Below are 22,693 nucleotides of genomic sequence, written 5' to 3'. Positions count from 1 at the left end.
TACCGCAAGCACATACGGCGCCATCTAGACATAAAACACTAAATGCACTGTAGAAGCCACAAAAAGCGCCACCAAGTCGAGCTGATCCAAAGTCACCACTGTTGCGTCTCCAAACGCAGAAGTGTTGAGTTCTGACACACTGTTTTCTGTCGACATGCCGCGTTCGAGAATTCTTCAAGACCCCTATTACTTGGCCTTTTTAAGCTGGGACGCATCACGCGTCACATTCATGCACTGCCGCGAAAGGCATGAAGGGAAACGACGCCTGACATGTATCTGCTTGATTTGTGGCCGTATCTTGGAAAGAGGCGACTAAAGACAGCGTCGCCATCTCTGCGCTTCTACAGAAAACATGAGCGAACCTTGCAAACAAATCTTGCTAAGCCTTCTGCAGCGCAAATCCACTTTGTATCTCAAAAACGGAGCTATTTTATTGGCGGTACACGGTTGGCGAAGCCTCATTACTCAAATCTAAATCAAACACGAACATTATTAGGGAATGAATAAGTTTAATAATGCAGGACGACGGCTACAAAGATTCGAAGTGGACGGCTCTCGCTTCAACAGGCACCGCCATCTTTCCTTACGTACGGGATCTCTTGCGTGCGTTAGCGTTGAACGCTATATTCCAGAAATAGCGTTCGTACGTAAGAGCTCGGGCTACGTTTACGTTCTGCTCATGCGCAGTTAGGAGCACGCAACGCTAACGCTAACGCTAAACCCTTGCGTTTGCTGTTTTCCGCTATACTAAAACTCGCTAATGTCACGTCGCTTTATGTTTCTCTGTATTACCCTAGAACCAAAGCAAAGACAAATATGAGTTTGAAGATATTGGGTTCCATACACCAACTTTGTATTAGTTTTCGTCGATTTTTTTTCTCACCATCCTTGTTTCGTCGCCAACAGAGAGCTATATAAACGTGGCAACCAAACCACGCAGTTATCTATACCGGATCATTATAGCCAAACAAGTTTGTCGTCCATAGGCCTCTAACGTCCCGTCGTCAGGCCGCCCACTGTGCATAGCGCTGTTACTTGGCTGGTTTCAAACATTCGCTAAGCAAAGCTTTTTTAAGACTCCTTGGTCGGAACATATTTTCACCCTGGAACGTAACAACACACGATATCAGAGAGTTTTAGTGCCGGGGCCCCAAAGCGGCTTGCGTACGTAAGCCCTTGCGTTCTTTTGTATTCTCCGTTGATGCGGCTGGGAGTACAAAGGAACGCAAGAGCATGCGTACGCAGGCGGTTTGGGGTCCCCGGCACTAAAACTCTCTATTGTATACGCTGCAGACGTAGCGACGCTGCAAATGCGTCTCATGTTGTTGCCACACTGTCGCTACTAAGGAGTTGGACGCAACAGTTACTACATTTCCAAGCGTCCTTTGACGTTTATATCAAGACGGCTTTTTTTTCCGTGCCTGTTCCGGCGATGGGGACGCCACGTGACTACGTTGGTACGCCTAAAGGAAAGGGAGGAGATCGTCGTAGGAGAAGGAAGCAGGAAGGTGTGCCTCCCCCACCCCCTTCCCCGCCTGCCATCTAGTTAACAGAGCGCGCAGCATGTCGCGAGTGGGCGTCGAAGAGAGCGTGCGTGCCAAGGGCAGGAAGGGACCCAGTTGTGCTCACGTTTTGCATAACCTGGTGACACACCGTGGCTCGGCGAAAAATAAAATGCGCTCTCCCGCCTCCTTCTCGGCATAGTGACCCGATTTGGGCGAGCACCATTGCGAATCGCGCATTTAAAGAGTGAGAAATGTGAAGGGTTCGCTCCGATACAGGATGTACCTCATTTTTTTTTTCGCACGCTTCATAAGGCCGACGCATGGCTTTCCACGTGCAAGGTAATCCGATAACCAGTATTTTAAGAAGATAGGCAAATAGATACACATACGCAGCATGGATATGTGGGCGAACCAAGGATAGCGAGAAAAACTTCAAGGGAAACCTATACAAAGTAGGTGTATGGAACCCAATATATTCAAACTCGTCTTCGTCCTTGCTTTGGTTTTAGGGTATGATTCTTCCGGCGTTCCCCTGCCGTCAAACGCAGACTTCGGCGCGGTCATCTTACCTCCAGATAAAAACGAAGGAGGAGGAGGTATATACGAAAAGTTGGTCATAAGAAGCACTCCATGTCACCCGAAGTTCTCCGGGCGTGCGGCGTTAAAAAGAGCGGTGCTTAAACACGCTCATTTTGCATTCGGCGGTACCTAATTACCTTGTTTTAACACTGTGAAATACTTACCTTGTTTTAACACTGCGAAAAGATTGAACAAAAATGTGACTGTTATGTGAGCGTAATGTCCTTCCGTAACGTCCTTGATTCTGCTGTCAGACAGCTGTCTGCCTATTAATCATAATTGTTGGGGTTTCACGTCCCAGAACAGCGATATGATTATTAGACACGCCGTAGCGGAAGGCTCCGGAAATTTCGACAACCTGGGATTCTCTAACGTGCACCTAAATCTAAGCACACAGTCCTCTAGCATTTTGCCTCCATCGAAATGCGACCGCTGCGACCGAGATTTGATCCCGCGACCTTCGGGTCAGCCGTCAAGCACCATAACCACTAGACCTTAATCATGTGGAATATTTATTAAGCACTGTGTGCGGTATTGTCAGCTGGGCAGATTGATGTAGCTGTCCGCTGCACCAGTGAAGATTAGTAAGCTCGTTGTTATGTTTCTTTCTTTGACGATGACGGATGCGTTGTTCCGGGCTATGACGTGGTCGCCGTTGCGCGCACGCTTTACCAGTGTGTTGGGACAATGATTGTTTTAAATGCGAAGCATTTCTTAGCGAACTTCTGCGACTTTAAGCGTATCTATCTATCTATCTATCTATCTATCTATCTATCTATCTATCTATCTATCTATCTATCTATCTATCTATCTATCTATCTATCTATCTATCTATCTATCTATCTATCTATCTATCTATCTATCTATCTATCTATCTATCTATCTATCTATCTATCTATCTATCTATCTATCTATCTATCCTACGAATCTGTGCTGTCCTGTCCGTTTCGTTAGTATACGAAAATTGGTATGGCATAACATGACTGTATGACGAACATAAATGACAGGTCATAACATAACAATCACGACAAGCATGTCATGAAATATATGATTTATATCCCATGGTCTTGGTACTCTTGCGGCCGTTTTGTTTATTTGATATATATCAAAATTGGTACGGCGTGACAAGAGTGTATGACGAACATAAGTGACTGGTCCTAACGTGCACATCACGACAGGCATGTCATGTACAACATGATTTATATGACATGGTCTCGGGGAGCTCGTGGCCGTTTAAATAAATGGATATATACCAAAAGTGGTATGACGAAGCATTTCTGTATCTCGAACATAAATGGCAGGAGGTAACATGAAAATCACAACATGCACGTCATCTACGGCATGACTTACATTCCACGCTCAAGGTGCGCTTGCGGCTGATTCGCTAGTTTGATATACACCAAATTGGTATTGCGCGACGTGACTGTATGACGAACATAAACTACAGGTGGTAATATGAATATAATGATAAGCATATCATGTATACGACACGATTTACATGCCAAGCCCATGGTGCGCTTGCGGCCGGTTCGCTGGCTTGATGTATACCAACATTGGTATTGCTCGACGTGACTGTACGAGGAACACAAATGACAGGTACTAACATGCAAATCATGACATGCGTGTCATGAACGACATGATTTACATGACACTGTCTTGGTGTGCTTCCGGCCGTTTCGTTTACTGGATATATACCAAAATTAGTATGACATGACATGAGTGCCTGACGAGCATAAACGACAGGTCATGCCTTGTACATATCGAAATACACGTTTCATAAGCATGTTATGCACCACATTGTATGCGCATGCAAGTCTGACAAACATGCGCTATATAGTGAACTGGAAGTCATCACATGAATGACTTGATGTGCCTTAAAGACAAACACGGCGATGTATGCAGCTCTTTGCTGGCTGCTTCGCATTGCATGGATTCCCACAGTGCGTGGGATCTGCCAGTTCTTTTTACACGTGTCGAGCTTTCGATCTTACGGTCGTCTCTGGAATTTACTGGTTTCTCCGATGTATAGCTGCAGCTGTGTTCAGCGCAGGGAATTTTGGAAACTCTGAGAAGATTTTCGTCGTCAACTAACCAAGAGTTGGTGTTTACAAACATTTGTATCTTGCTAAAACTATCAAAGAATGGAACAAACTTAACTCGGGCATGTTTGGATGTGCCAATTTGCTCGGGAGTTCTGAAAAAAAAAAAAAGAAGATGCAATTTACGTGTTTTATTTCGATGTTCTTTATTTTTGTGCACATTAGCACTACATCGTTTCTATGCTGCGCTTTTCTATGTTATTATATGCTCTTTATGCATTGTTGCTCTAAGTTTGCATTGTGCTATTTGTATTATACTGTTTTGCATGCTTCTATTGTGCCGTATATTTGCTCTCAGTGTTGTAAATTTTCCGACCCTGTAAGAGCCCGAAAGGGCTCGCGGTATTGAAAAAAACATATAACGAACTGTAAAATAAATTCTGACTTAGTAAGTGACCAGAAGTCTTCGTGTTCTTATTATCTTTCTGACCCATTGCAGGGGCCCCTTCTGTGGCAAAGGGCCGCCGCCCGCCGCGCCCCTCTACGTGCGGCGTCAAAGGGGGCGGATCAGGCTCCGGGCCCGACCGGCGTCATGCGGCGCGGATCACGGGGGGCAAGGACTCTGTCCCTGGAGAGTGGTGTTGGCAAGTGAGTACAGTTTGGTTGCGTTGACGTCACTGCAGTGGCCGACATCTTGGAGTACTAGAAGGTCCACAAGCCATACGTGAGCAAGAAACGTGAAAACCAGCGGGGAGAGGCGCGTGTTGCGTCCGAGCGTCGAATCAATAACAGCGATGGACCCGGCGAACAATGGTACTCTTCTATGAGCGCAACCAGATTAACGCAACATACAATTTAATTAATTTCAATTTACGTAATAATTACTACACTACACTTAAATACAGCAATTAATCTCCCCCAGGCTTTACCTGGCCCAATTGTCTGTTGGGTTCATTCGTTTGTGTCTGACATAGAAATGAGCCCCTCGAAAAAAAGATTCTTTCTTGTGTAGGTCTTGGTCTTGGCCCGTGTGCTTAGATAATCAGATCTTAGTTTTGGGACATTAAACGCCAACAATTATATATATATATATATATATATATATATATATATATATATATATATATATATATATATATATATATATATATATATATATATATATACAAGCACACGGGCCAAAGATAATCAGATCTTAGTTTTGGAACGTTAAACGCCAACAATTATATATATATATATATATATATATATATATATATATATATATATATATATATATATATATATATATATATATATATATATATATTATCTTTCGTGCTTCTGTGAGTACGCGTGATAGGTAGCTGCCTTTGGGTGCTAGCACTGCTACGCGGCACCCGTGTCGTCGCGCGAGACCTTTATCTATACGAAGTGGACGATACGGAGAAGAAGGGGAGGAAGAATGTGTGTTTGTGTGAGGAGGGGGGATCGACACTTTCTGCACTTCGGCGTCACTCAAGCTGCCCGGAAAGTGTTTGTCTTTGTAAGTGCGCTATGCGCTTCGCGCAAGCAAAGGTTATAGTGACAAGCAAAGCCTCTCTTTCGCCTCGTTTGCGACGAGGAAGTTTGACCAATAAATTATTTAAAGATTACAAAACTGCACGTTTATTCTCTCGGTTAAGAAGGATATGAACGAGGGGCGTGCACCTCGAAGTGATCGCTAGAGATTTCGATGCATTTGGCGCCATCTTTCCATAATATTGCTGGTTAAAAGAGCGGTGTCTCAGCTATTCCCCTCAGAATAGCTAAACTTTCGTTTTTTTTTTCTGCTCTTATATTCGGTTTTTTTAACGCTTGAAATTAGATGCAGTGATCGCACCTCTTTATAAACACAGCCGTGGCCCTGTATACAAGTCTTACTGAGCCATCGTCATCGTCGTCGTCAGTCCGACTACACCCACTACAGGGCCTCTCACACTTTATCCCGCAAACTTTGTAATCTCATCTGCCCAACTAACTTACTGCCTCCCCCTTGTGCGCTTACCTTCTCTTGAAATCCCGTCCGCCACTCTTGGTCAGTTGCGAATCAACTTGGTCAGTCATAGTCATTCATGGTCAGTTGCGAACTGACCATGAATGACCATGAACGGCCATGGTGACCATGAATGACCAGGAAATGGCCAAGCAACTGACCATGGCGGCCAGACCTGTGACGCAGTGGATGGTGCTAAGAATCTCTGGGTGCGAACAGGCCGCCATTAAAATCTACCTTATTGAGCATACTCACATTATTAAGGCGAAAGCGTTACTTATAGTCGAATACAACTGACCCAAGCGCGGCAGCCGATCGCCTCCGCGACTATAGTCCCGCTCATGCACTCGGCGATATTCTCCGAAGGCGAAGTCACCGGCCGTCCGGCTCATGACGTCAGTCTGGACTGCACCCCCATTGGTGCAGGCGTGGTGTGCATCCGCCTTTGAGGAGGAAATGCTGCGGTCTTCTAAAGTTGTATCCGACTATAGATGCCTTATCAAACGAGTATATATGTCGGCGTCGTCCGAGGCGTCAACAAGAGTGATGCAAAAAATCTGATGACATTACCATATGACGTCATGGAGACGTCGCAAGTCGCCAAAATTTGTGACGTCATTGTGACGTCATGTGATTACGTCATCACATGAATCCGTCGCTTAGTTCAAAGGTGGGCCGATCCTGGAGGCACTGCAAAACCACGTGAGGTTCAGGAAGCTTCGAATGCCTCGAATGCCTCCGCTCACGGGGGCAGTGCGATACTACGTTGGATGCAGAAAGCTTTCGGGAGAATCAAAAGAAGAAGATGGCTTTCTCATGCGAGTCGCTTTAGGCAAAGGAATAAGGAACCATGTGACTTTTTTCACAACCACAACCATTCTCTCACAACCTTTGAAAGCAGTGAGAGCGACATCTCGCCTATAGTGGAAGCAAACTGTTTTTCAGTCATTGTGAACCCAAATTTAAGCACGTTTTGCCAATAAATCATTCGGACGGAACGATAACAAGGTCTCGAGGACCAAACGTAATCTGATACTTCGCGTTCTCTAAAGAGCTCTCGCTTAAAGGCCTCGCGACGTCTGGACGTTAGAGTATGATTATTCCTTGTCTTCTTTACGGAGTCCTGTAACGGAAGCTCGCGATCTATTTTTACTACGTGTTTGTCACTTGGCCATTCAGAGAAGATAAAAACGAGCGTATGTGAAAAAGTGAGAATGCAGATTAAGAGAACTTTGGATAAGCGTCCAATGTGCTCAGAAAAAAAGCTTCGGCGTATGGTTATTTGAAAAAAAAAAAAGACACTAATGAAACACGGCGATAAACACACGTCATAGATTCTTGAGAAGTAAATAACTTGATAAGAATATCTTCGTCTTTCGCTTAATTGCTTTGAGAATTTCTTTTTAACGCCGCAACGTTGTTTCAAATAATGTGTGGTAATGTTATTGTGCGTATTCGTTGCTATTTCTTTAACTGTATGTATAGGACAACAAAACTACGTGCCTAAGTGTATATCGCACATCGATAGAGCAGAATGAATGTATAAACGTTAATCAAGCTGACCTTGTAGTTTTCAACTGACCACGTTACATTATTTGCATACTAGTTTTCTTTATCCGGAATTCTACAATGTGCTTGTTTCCGTTCTTTTTCCTTTAATTTTTGGGACTTTTGTTCACGTGCAATCAGTTTCTAATGTGACAGCCATCAAACATGTCGCTAGCTCCATTCTAAGAACATTCATGCTCTATTATCGTTAAATTTTTAATGTCACTGCGTTAAGAAAATTCCTTGCGACATTCGCAGAGGTGCGTGCATTAGGTTAGAAAATTGGAATCACCGATTCCGCTCATAGGTTCCAACATCTCTCTTAGACAAAGCTAAGCCTGTGCAGACGCAATTAATCCCAGCATGAAAATGGAGCTATTACATGAAACCAAAGCTGTACAATGTTCTCATATGCTAATGATGTAGTAGGGGTAGCCTCGGTACGCCACTACTTTGAACCTACCCAAGAATTTGCAAACGCTATCTAAACATTCAGAGCAATTTTTGTCTCTGTATTTGTTCCTGCAAACGCTTTCCATTACTGTTTCAACGTGCGACGCATGCTCCGACGCCGGCGGCCGGCAGCGAGTTCAGCATTGAGGAAATAATACGGGCTACTAAATGCGAACAACTTTTTTGGTAAACCAAAGGCAATTTTACAGTATACACCCATCCATCCCGACTGATCAGACAGCCGACCGACTGCGTGGCCTCCGCGATAAACTCCACGGATCTCAGAGGCCACGTACAAAGAAGCGCGTGGTTGAGACCTGCTCCACCAGGTGCCCCAACGGTCCCAGCTGTTCGCAAGAAAGCCGCGAGCTCTTTCAGTTAACTCATTCAGTTAATTATCCTAGCAGTTAATTGGCCCTTATCACAACTTTTACTCCGATATCATATGTTGTTGTTGTTGTTAAAAATTTTATTTATTGTCCTATACAGGACGCACAGGGCAATATGTATCCAATACAACTCTTAACTTGTACAATTACGTCCTTTTTATATGAGTTTTTATGCTTTATTGTGGTTTCATAACATTCGAGCCAACGCTCAACTTACGGTTGGCTGGGGGCGAATTCCGGTGTGCTCCTTGAAGAACATAATGTCACTAGGCGCTAGCGCCGTAAAAGTGTTTGACGATCTTGAAGCTGTCCCTAAATGTATGTGTGAGCCGCAGTTATTCATCATCGCGTGTGCTTAGAAAAAGTTATTATATCATAGGCGGTTAACATCAATAACAATTCAGCATAACATTTGCTTACTAGATACTTTTACGAGAATGACAATACAAACTTCAGTTACATGGACATAAATCAAAACATGAAATGACGCGGAGGCAACACTTGCAATCGATGTTTCACACATATACACACACATACAAATTCGTCACAAAAAAATTACACAACCACAATCTCGTAAGTCGCATAAGTGAAACGGAAACTGGATGCGCACCCCCCGCGATGCTTTCGCATCCCATCATAGGTGCCCGTAGGGGGAGATGATGTGTAATTTTTTAGTGGACCGGTGGTGAGTGGTGGCGTTTGCCCAATTTGTATCGCACATGCGTGTTTGTTGACGCACAGTGAAAATACATGGAACCCTAGCCTTATGGAACCCTAGCCTTTCCAGGCGCTCCGTAGCGCGGCCTCATGATTGAGGCTGCTGCTACGGTTTCCATCAAAGGAAGCACCTGCCTCCCGGCCTTTGGGATCAAAGGCCTTGAGGAGGCACTCGTGCTGTTATCCCGTTTTTCACTTGTAAATACCATGATCACTCGTCATTTATCCCACAACCATAGATCACACCACTTGTCACTGCCATAATTTTAGACTGTATACACATTTTTTACGCTTCTTTATAGCGCGTGATTTTAGGCCTCTATACAGCCACAATACACCCTATCATCGTAATCACTGGTCATCGCTAACACCACATAAAAGACATGGCGCTCTTTGGCCACCCATGGCCCTTGCGCCAAAAAACCCCACTAATCAATCTAGCCTTATAAAGCTTCGATGTAAAATTAGAGAACGCCGTCAATGGCCAACGCACAACATCGTGGGGATTTTTTTTTTCGTGACAGAGGAGTTATTTATGCCAGCCGTTGGTTGTAATCCGTCAACAGAAAACTATCATAATCGCGAACCGGCACGCGCTACCTCCTTCCTCTACGTGTTCTTCTACTTCGTTCCCAGAACACGTGCGCCGATTTGTCCGGCGAGGGATGGAATAATTTTGATGGGAGAGAGAGAGAGAGAGAAGGAGATAAATTCTTGGCAAAACAAATTCCTTGACGAGGCGGGATTCGAACCCGCGTACCCACGATCCGAAGGTGAGCGTCGTAACCACTCGGCTATCCAGGTACGCTAGCAGAGCATAACATGGCCTTGTATAGCATAGTATACCAAGGGGTTGGGAAAGGGAAGTGACGGTGAGTAGGAGGGAAAGGAGAAGGGGAGAGAGTAAAACGTAGCATAGAAAGAAACAGAGAGAAATAGAGAGAAAGAAAGGAAAGAAAAACAGAAAGATAAAGAAAAAAGAGAATGAAAAAAGAGAGAGATGTACATATAGACAGAAAGAGAACGAGTTGAAAGGAAAGAGGAAGTGAGAAATAGACAGAGAGAAAGAAAAGGAACAAAGAGAAAGAAAGTTAGAAGGAGCTAGAAATAGAAAGAAATATATCGAGAGAGAAAGAAAGAAATAGACATTAACAAAGACAAAAAGACATAGAAAAATAGAGAGAAGAGAGAAAAAGAAAGAGATGAAGAAATAAAAATAAAGAGAAACAAACATGGCCGCCCAGCTCCGCCGTTCCGGCACCACTAGTGCGGAGCTGTCTTAGTTTTTTTTTAATTTATTATTATTTATTTTTAATTTATTGTTTGCAGGCGGCTTTGATCAACTCACAGAACCAGTACCTATGCGGAGGAGCTCTGATCGGCACGCAATGGGTTCTAACGGCAGCGCATTGCGTCACTAGGTAAGTACAGCACGCATGGCAAGCGGTTTTTGGCAAGCTCACGGCGACGCATTTTCGGAAAGCCAGCATTACTGGCTATATCGATTAATGGCTAAATGGTTATGGCGTGCTGCTCTCGAGCGTGAGAGGGCGGCTTCTATATTCTCCATACTGCGGCTGCGACGTTCCGTTAGCCGAAGAATTCAGAAATGCTAGCGTGCTCGCACTCATGTCCATTGTGAACTACAAGTGGTCCGTGTGATATTTAAGTGCTGGGATGTACGAGACGCATTAGAGTGCTTTCGGTTTAAAGACTCCCTCTGCAAGTTAACAAAAAAAAAAAAAAAACACTGCACGCGACTTGTAAATATCGCGGGTGCTGCTTCCATGCCCTAATTTTAACAAAAGAGATGAGCTAGATGAAATACGTCAGCTTGACGTATTTGTTTAATGCGAATAACATTTTTTGCTACCGACCGTCTGTTAACGTAACCGCTAGTGACGTCACACACACACGTGCGCGCACACAAGCGCTCGAGTCCTCAACACAGCGCATTTAATTTGTAACACCGACTAAGTTTATGGGAGGGCCTGATAGCTACTCTACTTGAAGGTATACGATCAAAAATTAAGGGGTGCGTCAGAACCTCCCCCCCCTCCCCCTATCCCTCTGGATCTTCCCGTAGTTAAAACAAACGCTACAGTTGAGAAAAGAGCCGTCGGATGTTCACATACTCAAGTTCTGCATGCTATACAATATAAATGTTCACACAACAAAAGGCTTCTCAAAGTATAGACGTCTTTCGGCAGCTGCAGTTGCGCGTATTACCACCCTGGCTAATAATGCTGGCTGATTGATGGCTAGCGGTGATTGATGTTCGCTACCGCTGTTTCAACGGCAATGTCGTCTTTATGCATTCAACATCAGTTGAATGGCTCGGCTACAAGATAGGTGGTTTGTTAGGAGAGCGGCGGAAAGAAACAATTACCAAGGAAGGTGAACGGGGATAGCGAAAGTGACAGTGAGCACAATAAAGAAAGGGCTCTTAATTATTTTTAATTTTCGCTAACCAAGGGATTAAGTTAACAGCGTTTGTTACTGCGCGCTTGTGCAGCTTGGTACGCAACGGGGAGCCCGTGTTTGTGCGCGTCGGCGACCACGACCTGGGCAGTGAGCGGGCGCACCCGGGAGCGCAGACGCGCCGCGTAGCTACTACCTACATACACCACAACCACAACGGCCAGACGCTGGACAACGACATCGCGCTGCTCAAGCTCCAGGGTGCCGTCCAGCTCAACCCACGCACCTGCCTCGTCTGCCTGCCCGCCCGCGGAGCGGCGCCGGCTCCCGGGGATCGGTGCACCGTCACTGGATACGGCTACGTGGGTGAAGGTACGCATTCCTGTAGTATTCAAGGGACCATAATTCCTGCCTGCCTGTTTTGCGTGAGCTCGCGTCATTCCAGCGACGCAGGCGGCGCCACGCGGCCCTCCTTCGAAGCTGGAACACGGTGATGTGACCGGCGCTGAACGTCGCTTCGCCTTCATTCAAACATCTTTGCGTTTCTTTAGCGATAGAAAGTAACGTCTGCAGCGAAACTAGAGGGCCTGACGAGCTTCGCTGCTCGACACGCGCACGCTTGCGAGCAGGGGCGTAGGCAAGGGGGGGGTTGGGGGGGTTCAAACCCCCCCCCGAAATTTTTCAGTTTTGCTTGCGTATATAGGCTCGCACACACACAAACGCACGCACGAACATACATAAAGTATGGTTGAACCCCCCCCGAAAAAAATTTCTGGCTACGCCCCTGCTTGTGAGATTGCCTCATCACCGTCTCGTCCGCCATTTTGACCGACCGTGGCGCCGCCTATAGTCGCCGGAACGATCCAATACCTAGATGAACACTAACTTCTCAAAATCGGCATGGGTAGAGAGTGAAAGAGGAACGGAGGAAACAGAAAGTCAGAAGGCAGGGAGATTAACCAAAAACATGTCCGGTTGGCTATACCTGTGCTGGGAAAATGGCAAAGGGGAATAGAAAGATGAGAGAGGAGAGAATGAGTGAACGCTAATAAAGTGAAGGAGAATGTTGCAACAATTTGCAGGCCACATCAGCCGCACTTAAACTGAAAGTAAATCTTGCGGAGGGTGCTTTTCTTGAAGACATTGTTAATTCTTCTGAAGCTTTCTTTCTTTCTTTCTTTCTTTCTTTCTTTCTTTCTTTCTTTCTTTCTTTCTTTCTTTCTTTCTTTCTTTCTTTCTTTAAATTTCAACTGTCCCCCACGAATTCTAAGGCCGGGCGCCGGTACCGCTCGCTCACTACTCGTAGACATCCGCCAGGCATGTCTGAATAATAGTAATAATAATAATAATAATAATAATAATAATAATAATAATAATAATAATAATAATAATAATAATAATAATAATAATAAACCCAAAACAACGATATCACTATGACGGACGCCCTAGTATAGCGCCCCGAATATTTTGACCATCTGGTTTTCTTTAACGTGTACCTAAATTTAAAGACAGGGGCCTCTAGCATGCCACGCATTTTTTAAAATGATTAAAACTCGTTCACATTCCAGTCCCGTGGACCGCAAGCGCTTACCACGCATGCGCTTAGCAAATTTGTTGATATCCACTGTGGTAGAGAGCACCAGACCGTGCCTGCGCAGCAGTGTCAGACACGTGCTTATTTACTCACTATAAGACAAGAAAACGAGAGGCTCGCAAACTGTGCTGAACATACGTGGACAACTGATCCATAAGGATAGCGAAGCGCTAAGCTGAAGAGTAGGTTCTCACCTGCCACTAGCAACGGACGATTTGCGAGTGGTGACCAAAAGCGACTCGAGGCGACCGATCTTCACTTCTGCGTGCAGCTTATACCCCATTTGGCGTAGCGCAACACGACAGGTACAGATAGGAAGGACACATACACAGCGCTGTCCTTCTTCTCTGTCCCTGTCGTGTTGCGCCATATGCCACGCCATATCAATTATGCCACATCAATTACGAATACTAACCAGCTGGCCCGGCAACGTGTCGTGGACGTATATACTCGCTGCTACACAGAATTCACCTCTGTTCGCGTGTTGCTCGCAGTGTCATTGCCCCGTAAAATAAGCTGACGTCCTATTCCTGCGCATGTGATTGGTTCAGAGGTATGCGACCACATTCCTGCGACTGAAAAATCGAGTAGCGAGCGACTGAGCCTAAGCAGTCGCTTTGCGACCAAACCGGTCGGTTATGGTCGCAAAGCGACCGCTTATGCCGGGTATAAGCAGCCGGTTATGGTCGCAAAGTGACCGGTTATGCCGGTTATGCCGGTTACAAGCAGCCGGTTATGGTAGCAAAGCTACCGGTTATACCGGTTATGATCGCAAAGCGACTAACTTGGTTGCGCAACCGTGCTAGCCGCAGGTGTGAACGAGCCTTTAGTTTCTCAACTATTCGGAATTTCGCGGGCTCGTGGAGACGCTGCCGGGCACGTGACGTCGACCTATACTTCTCCACGTATCTTTTGCTTCAGGTGGACCCATCGCGCTGCGTGTTCGTGAAGCAGTGCTGCCTGTCGTCGAGGACCGCGACTGCACGGCCAAGATCAACGCGGTGACCGAGAAGCAGTTCCTGATGCCGGCCAGCTCGTATTGCGCCGGCGGGGAGAAGGGTGACGATGCCTGCCAGGTGAGCATGTGCTTTCAGCGCATCGCGCTGGGTCCATTACAGTGCACGGGTAAAGAGTGATTTACTTTCAGGCATCGGGCTCGGCTACGTTCGAAATAGTAAAACACTGACAACTGACGCTAACGTTTAACTATTTTTGAACATGATGTCCTCCTGGACAAGCTTCCATGCTCTTTCTATGATGGGATATGGTGCTGTCATCCACGATAACTTATGACTTAATTCAAATACCGTAATTGCTCGCGTGGAATCAGCATTAGCTAATGTTTGCCAACTGGTGACCTATGTTGACTGCGGCAGGCTGTTTGCTGGTTTTACAGCAACATCGATCCCATGATTCAGACCCACTTCAGTGATTGATTTGTTTTTCATTCATTAGTATTTCTTGTATTCTTCAGCCGCTGAGATGGTGCCATTAACATACCTATAGTTGTGGATGTACGACGCTCGCAGCTATGAGGTACAAACAATATATGTTTTATTACTTGAACTGCACATCATTCACGATGTGATAATAGCTGTTCGCTTATTTACTAAGCATCGACGACGTTTAGATCTGCATATATGACTGGCTCAGTACTATCTATGCAAGGACTACTGACGGCCTAGTGGGTTCATCATGACAGAAAACAAAAACAGCACTTCAAGACTGAACGCGAGGAAAGAACCACACGTTATGGGACGGTTTTTTTTCTCCGAAAATAGTTCTTTTTTGTAAAAATACTGTGAGATTAAGGCACCTATCATAATCAGTGGCTAATTATTAGTCGAGGCCGAAAATACTTTTCCGCTGTTAAAGTTACATTTCAATGACCCATTAGCAAAACATGTTATGTAACCTTGAATTACCAACTTGATGTCAAAGAAGATTACTTTTAAGGGCTCGTTTTTCGTTGTTAGACACAATATTAATGAGAACTAACAGACAATAATGCCACGGAAAGCATAGGGGATGTTATTTGTAGTAATTAGGACATAAATGTGAAGAAATTAAAGTTGACGAAAAGATGGCTTGCCGTCGGCAGGCACCGAACCTGCGACCTTCGCAGGTTCGGTCTGGCAGACCTGGTGTTCTGGCAGACTTGGTGCATTCAGGTAGTATGCGAGGGATAATTGGTCAGCTGCCAGCTCGTAATAAGTTCACGTGCTACGTGGCGCCAACAGGCAGAAAAAGAGTGTTCCACACTCGCCGATATGGCTGCGATCGGCGCTGACTAACACTCCTGGGTTTAAATGCACATATATACCCCATAAATTGGACGGGAGGATGACCGCCGCCGTAGCTCAGTGGTAGAGCATCGGACGCGTTATTCGAACGTCGCAGGTTCGGTCCTTGCAGGCGGCAAGTTATCTTTTCGTCCACTTTACTTTCTTCACATTTATATCCTAATTACTACAAATAACATCCCCTATACTTTCCGTGGCATTATTGTCTGTTAGTTCTCATCAACTTGATGTCAGTTGTTCATATGAGGATATTGTAGGGCGTCATAATTTATGGCATAATCATTATTAAGATATCCACAAAAAAAAAGCGCCGATATCGAAACCGAACCCTCCGGGCGTGCAGGAGAGGCACTCGCTCTGCTAAGTCAGACTGGAACTTCCTGTGACGAAGACGCGACGAAATTTGAATGAAGGCGCGTCGCAGCAGAATCTGGTCAGGAAAAACGGCAAGTCGTCTGAAACGCACAAGTGTGCCGCTTGTCCTTAGCGTGTGATGTGGGGTGCTTATGCGTTTCTTTCATTGAGCTATGCGCAGAGAATTCCGCCTGTAGGACTGTCTGCAAGAAGAGGCGCCGCAGTGGTCGCCCCGGTGCTTAATGCTGTGCAGTGAAAGAAAAGGTGGAGATTGCGCTTTCCATGCGCACAGGGCGAAAGAAACAGATGAGCGCCAAAGATATATATGACGTAGAGGTCTGGCGGCCTGTTTGTGAGAGTGAGAAGGCTTGCCGCTTCCCACCATAAGATACTGCCGCGGCACGCCTTCATTCGACGTTTATCGCTGCCTCTTCGTCACGGGAAATTGCAGTCTTATGCAACACAGCGGCCGCCACTCTGTTTTGACATCGGGGTCTCTTGAATCAACGACAAGTATATCTCAAATTACGGTCAATTTCTTTTTCTATATATATATATATATATATATATATATATATATATATATATATATATATATATATATATATATATATATATATATATATATATATATACACGAGGGTTATGAGGGTTATTCAAAAAGTAAGAGCCGTTTGGTCCCCCCAAAATAAATATTCCTTATTAAAAGTTTTCATTGGCTGGTTTAGTTTACCACAAAACTACTTCACTTTTCTACATAATCACCGTTAAATTCTAAGAGCTTTTCGTACCGCTGCGCCAGTTTCTTTAGTCCCTCTGCATAGAAGTTCGCCGCCTGGGAATTCTTTGCTAATTGAGTTGGTCGGTAAGCATTTTTAGTAGTTACCTTGCACACACTATGTGATATCTGAGCTTTTCAGTTACAATCGTACAAACTGTAGTGCGGCTGACAAGAGGAAATTCATACGGCAGACGACTAACTGCAGTCATCGATCTAATCGCAGTTTCCGGTCCCCTTGTTGAACAGTTTCATTGTTCTGGATTCTGGCCCTTCCACTCCGCTCTTCGTCGTGCACATTTGTGCGGCCATTTGTGAATTGTCGCGACACCATTTTATGACCTTTCTTTCACTCATCACTTCATGTCCATAAACTAGGTAGAACTCCGCATAAATTTGAGAGGCTGATGATCCTCCTGCAAGCAAAAATCGAATTACAGCTCGCACTTCTCAACAGGCGCGAGCAACGCGATTTTCGCAGACAATGTCGTTTGCATTCCCCGACACGCAAACGACTACTGAGTCAGAACAATAATTTAAGTGCGTTCGCGAACAATTAACAGATGGAGCTGCACAAATTTATTCTGACATGTAAATATTTAAACATCAGCAAACGGCCCTTACGTTTCGAATAGCCCTCGTATATATATAATGATGTGTGTATCGTACGCCAGGGTGTCCCCTGCCGCGAGTACTCTGTGGCGAACGCTGCGGTGAACAACTGGCACCAGTGATCGTTACAATAAGACACCGAATGGGTTGCGCATGGCTGACCGAGCGTTGCGGCCGTTACGTCGGTTGCAGCTGATCCGATCGAGGACGTGTGCGCTGAGGAGGAAAAGAGACACGGGAAGCATGGCTAGGAAATGCGTCTTCGCCGTCCAGTCAGGAAGTTTTATAGACTCCCTCTTCATATACAAACACTAAGTAAGTTTGGACAGGCGCTCAAAATGCTTTCCAATCTCTTACTTCCACTCATACGGGTAGCGAGAAGATTATTGCGATATCAATTATGTGGACAGTCCACGCAAATCTCTGCCGTCGTCATCGCGGCGATATTATGCGTATGTGCACGGAGTCGCCTGTCCGTATCAGTGGAGCGAGCGCCCAGCGCTACGCTAACTCCCTGTGCGATGTCATTACAGACGATAACGCTTTTTACGCCGCGCAGAGTGTTAGAAAACACGCTGTGAGTGTCAAAGAATGATGTTTTAAATGGTTTCGTACACTACAACTCTGTTCAATAACAAAGCGACAACTTTTATTTTCATAAGGGGCTCGGTCAGTTCATAAAAGCGTAAGAAACCCAATTAGACTTGTGCGCCGCCGCCGCCTGTTTTTGCTCACGCCGCTCGCGCCGCCGCCGCGCCGCCGTTACTATTTTCTTTTAAACCGAACGGGGAACATCGACATGAGATACATCACTTCGCCGGGGGAGCTGCTCTCGATTGTTCGTTTCAGCCGCCGTTGATAGGCGGGACCTCGTAAAGTCCATGGGACCTTAGGACCTCGGGGAGCAGCGCGCCCCCTGCTTCCGGTTCTTGTTCTGCAGCATCGTCTTGACGTCACGAAGCTTTCACAATTCTCGACACAAATGAGAGGGACGGAATGCGCTTCAACGCAACGAACGCAACCCCAAGAGATCCGCTTTTGGGCGCGGACCCACCATGGTGGTCTAGTGGTTAAGGTGCTCGACTGCTGACCCGCAGGTCTCGGGATCGAATCCTGGCCGCGGCGGCCGCATTTTCGATGGAGGCGAAAATGTCAGAGGCCCGTGTACTTAGATTTAGCGACACGTTAAAGAGCCCCAGTTGGTCAAAAATTTCCGGAGCCCTCCACTACGGCGTCTTTCATAATCATATCGTGTTTTTAGGGCGTTAAACCCCAACAATTTTTATTTTGGGCACACATCTCGGAGTCCGTGCATGAATTCCGATCGCGTTAGCCGTCGATTTAGGTTTAATGCAGCCGCCCGTCTAACGCACCTTTGAAGATCGGTACGCATTCTGCATCGTTCTCAAACATCTGCGGGACACATTCATATGCAAGTTCAGACTTGACAAGTTCCCGTTTCTTTACATTTCATCCACTTTCTTCTTACGCTGTGAATGTGCTGGCGGGTTCGGTGCGTCGACGTGGTCAAGATCGAGGTGGCATCACGGCTCACTGCCTTTTCGAGTAACTGAATGCGCTCTGCCGAAATGAATTGACATATCATTTGGATTGACACATCGAGAATAGCTCTCCGGAAGTTGACGTCTCCTCCAGAAGTCTCACGAGTACAGCCTGGCCTCAACGCTGCTGCGTAATCCAGCCTTAAAGGGTGACGACCCAACTCGTTGGATGGCATATTCTTGGAGTCTTAGAGCTAGTACACTGTGCATGTATAACTAAAATAGATAGGTAATATATATATCGATGTGTTAGTACACTTTTTTCCTTCCATTCTTACTCGAGTAAATCGATAAATAAATATAGAATAAAGACAATGAAAAACTTAGAATATAACTGAGTTAGTTGGTGGGTGTTCATGTTAAAAAGACAGGGCGTGCAAGCACGGACACAACAAAAAAGTCAAGATAATGAACAGCGATCTGTCGTGTAGACCACCACGCGCACCAGTTTGGTAGATATCGCCTCTTGCGTTACGATAAGCGTTTGTGTCTACCTTTTTTTCCGCCACTGTATGATTTTTCACTCGTCAGCGGTGTTTCTGGTGTCTTCACTACTCTCTTGTGTTCTGGTTTGGACGTCCTGTTTCTTAAAGGGCCCCAAAAACAGCCTCTGAAAATACAGAAAAAAAAAAACGAACGCGTTATTTTCTCTTAGCGTTTCTCGTCTTTTTGATGCACTTCGCGACGCCAGAACCGTGATTCACGTGATATCATGAGGGTACAACTCTCGACTGCCCACCCGCTTCTTTCTTGAGAATGGTGAAACTACACCTCTGATGTGATGTCAGGGATTTTTACAGCTTGAGCTTGTCTCCAATCTGCTTAATGGAAATGTGTATATCGCTTCTTTAATCGCTTGAAGGTCGGCTGTTCAGAGCGTTTAAAATTAAGTAGTCTGTATCAGTGAAGGGCTACATTACATGCTGACGGAACCAATGACTCAACAAAACCCCAATTGGCGTGTCGCTGACGCGCGTGTGGGCGTGCTATTCGAAGTTATAAAGTATGTGTTATATTTTGGAAACTGGAACGTCGAAACGGGTTAAAGAAGAAAAAAAATGCTTCAATATCTGTGGTGTTATGCCGGCATACCGGCAATGAGGTTTCGGCTGTTATTAAAGAGGAAATTTTGTTTTAATTTGCTGCAGTAATAACGTTTCATCGGCAAATGAAGGAAAATGGGGTTTTTGAACAGTACCTCATCAGTGGAAACACGTTAAATCTTCCTATTCCTTCAAGTAGAACTGACGTAGTTGCTTTTCTTATCCCGTGTGAGTACGACGAATGCCAGCGTGTTATTCACACGGCTAATGAGGCATGCCTAGGAGTCTATGAATCTTTAATAAGCAACAACCAATTTATCTAACCATTCCAACCACGTACGCTGTTCAACCGCGACATTCTTTTTTTTTTCTTTTCTAATGTCGTCTTGAATCTTTGTACTGTTTGTTTTTTCAGCTGTCGAATCTGTTTTCTTGTGTTATTTGTTACTAATACCTTACTGTTGTGCATCAGTGTAAAGCAGTGGGAAAAGAAGCGCTGGCGGCTGATGGTTCCTTATAACTTCTTTGCACAAACTTTCATTTCTGGATGGCCGGCCGGCCATGGCGAACTTCGCGATGTGCTGGAAAAACGCACTGCTTTTCTTTACAGGAGCTCCAACAGCCAGTGTTGAAACTAATGTTGACCCGTCTGAAAGCCGACGGTCCGTATCGCGGAGCATAATACACTCCAGAACTTGTTTCCGTGTCAGCCCACGCTCCTCTTCTGCGGCCGTCATCGCTTTCGGTTACAGACAGGCGTACACCTTTATGGAAGACACGCGCGCTCTCCGCAGGGACCTCGGAGCGGGGCTCGCGTTCACGAGATAGCCGCGAGGCGAGGGAACAACGACGGCGAGGACGTAAAAAAGAAGCCGCGGACGAGCATCTCTGCGTGTCCTCCATTTCACGCGGCGCCGTCGAAGTCGGCCTTGTAAACCGCACGTGTCGCGCGTGGGTTTCAAGGCCATCGACGGGGCGCGTTCGGCGCTCCTGTTTCTCTCTTTCTCTCTGGGAGACGTTCACGCTGCGCCGGAGTTTGCGCGTCACAACCGTTGCCGTGTCAACGCAGCCCCGGCCGGCCGATGACAGTTTACTTCAGGGGTCTCAAACTCACGACAGCTAGCGGGCCGCTGTCACGAAATTTGGTCCCACACGGGCCGGGACAGTGTGGATGATGGGAGCAGGGAGGAGGGGAGAGAGTTTGAACAAAATGTCACCTAACGTTTCCATTTGAAATAACGCCTTTCCCGTATCTCATATATGGGTCATCTCAAGGGGACTTGGCGTCATGTTTTGACAAACATGTCAATACTGATTTCCACAATGACTAAAACCTAGGCGCCGATTCTTAAATACAGAGTTTTCGTTTTACGGTGATGTTATGTTTCAACTTATAGTGACCACATGGGGTGCCTCGCGAAAAAAAAAAAGCGGAAAAATGCTTGAGACCAGTCCCGTCACTGTTGCTTACCCGAACAAAGCTCTATTAATTGCAATAGGCGAGAAAATAATGCGAGTACTTTTTAGCAAAGTCACAAAACCCCCGGTTCACTTCGTTGCATCGTCTGGCACGTGCTTACTCGAACACCTCACCATTTCGCAGACAAGGAACTCTCTCCTTCGACACCCCTCACGCTCTATACTGTCACTTACTGTATCTATCCTCCTTCCAGGGCACAGAGGTTTGCTCCTTACTTTCTGAGCTTTTAAAGACCGCCTCTCCTGTTCCCCTCTCACCTCTCACCTCTTTCTTCTTTATTGGAGGGGGGGGGGGGTAACCGTTAATGACGTGCAATCAACCCGCGTCTGACCATGATATTCGCCCTTGTCTGCCTGCGAAAGTGGCGGGTGGAATGTTGTATATATATATATATATATATATATATATATATATATATATATATACATGCTACTTCCCACGATTATCTCCGTTTGCTGGCGGACGCGCGGCCGACCTTTAAATGCACCTGAAATGGTTGGTGGTGGTTGTGGACGTCATCCTCTTGCGAAAGGGAATGTGCTTCGTGCATGTGCGTCGCGTGAGGAGGTCTGTATCAAGGAACCTCGACCCTCGCGTCGACTGCTTTGCCGCTCGCACGTGATGGCATTTAGCTTGTTTTGCGCAGCAAAGGCCGTCATCAGGCCAATTTGTGCTTCCCCGTGAGCAATTGCGGAGGTTCTGGCACATGCAGAGAAATATACGCATATAAGCTACATATGGGGGCGCAGCCGCTGTGGGTTACGTGAATCGCCCTGTGCGTGCTGCTGAGGTCATATGGGTAACTAGAGTACAGAAGATAATGCAACCAAATACACCAGCGTCACGTATTAAAAAGCTTACATGCTTGAATTGTGATACGACCAGTGGGGTTGTGCCAGTGCCGTAGCCAGGAATTTTTTTCGGGGGGGGGGGGGGGGGGGGTAGGGGGCACTTACTGAAAACCCTGACTTTTTGAGAAAACACCTATTTTTATTATTTATTTTTGTTAAAAACACCTACTTCACCAAACTTTCGGAGGGGGGGGGGGGCTCTAGCCCCCCCCCCCCCTCCCCGGCTACGGGCCTGGGCTGTGCTGTTCCGGCAAAAAATACGCTCCGTATCCCGTATCTTAGAGAGGATCGGCAGATGACTCATGTGTAGGTTTGTAAGTGTTGAGCTCTCATCTCAAAGCTTGCTTGAAGGCATAGACAGCACTAAGATCACTTCGCTCGCTCCCGCAGCCGCGTTTCCTAAAGGAGTGAGCTTCAAGCTCATTTTTTTCAGGGGCGGGGGGGGGGGGTT

At 46.0% G+C, this 22,693-nt stretch overlaps 1 protein-coding gene across 1 annotated transcript in view; it reads left to right on the top strand.

The window, feature by feature from the left end:
• LOC119394901 (protein masquerade-like) overlaps positions 1–22,693 on the top strand; it is a 44,682-nt gene that overhangs the window by 4,891 nt on the left and 17,098 nt on the right. Inside the window, exons 4-7 of the mRNA XM_049416012.1 lie at positions 4,623–4,771; positions 10,574–10,665; positions 11,760–12,037; positions 14,181–14,335. Coding sequence (XP_049271969.1) covers positions 4,623–4,771; positions 10,574–10,665; positions 11,760–12,037; positions 14,181–14,335 — 674 coding nt within the window. The remainder of the gene's footprint in view (positions 1–4,622; positions 4,772–10,573; positions 10,666–11,759; positions 12,038–14,180; positions 14,336–22,693) is intronic.

This window comes from Rhipicephalus sanguineus, chromosome 5 (assembly GCF_013339695.2).
Source record: "Rhipicephalus sanguineus isolate Rsan-2018 chromosome 5, BIME_Rsan_1.4, whole genome shotgun sequence".
NCBI lineage: Eukaryota > Metazoa > Arthropoda > Arachnida > Ixodida > Ixodidae > Rhipicephalus > Rhipicephalus sanguineus.
The sequence above is the reverse complement of the archived record's forward strand: the minus strand, read 5'-3'. Positions and strand labels throughout refer to the sequence as shown.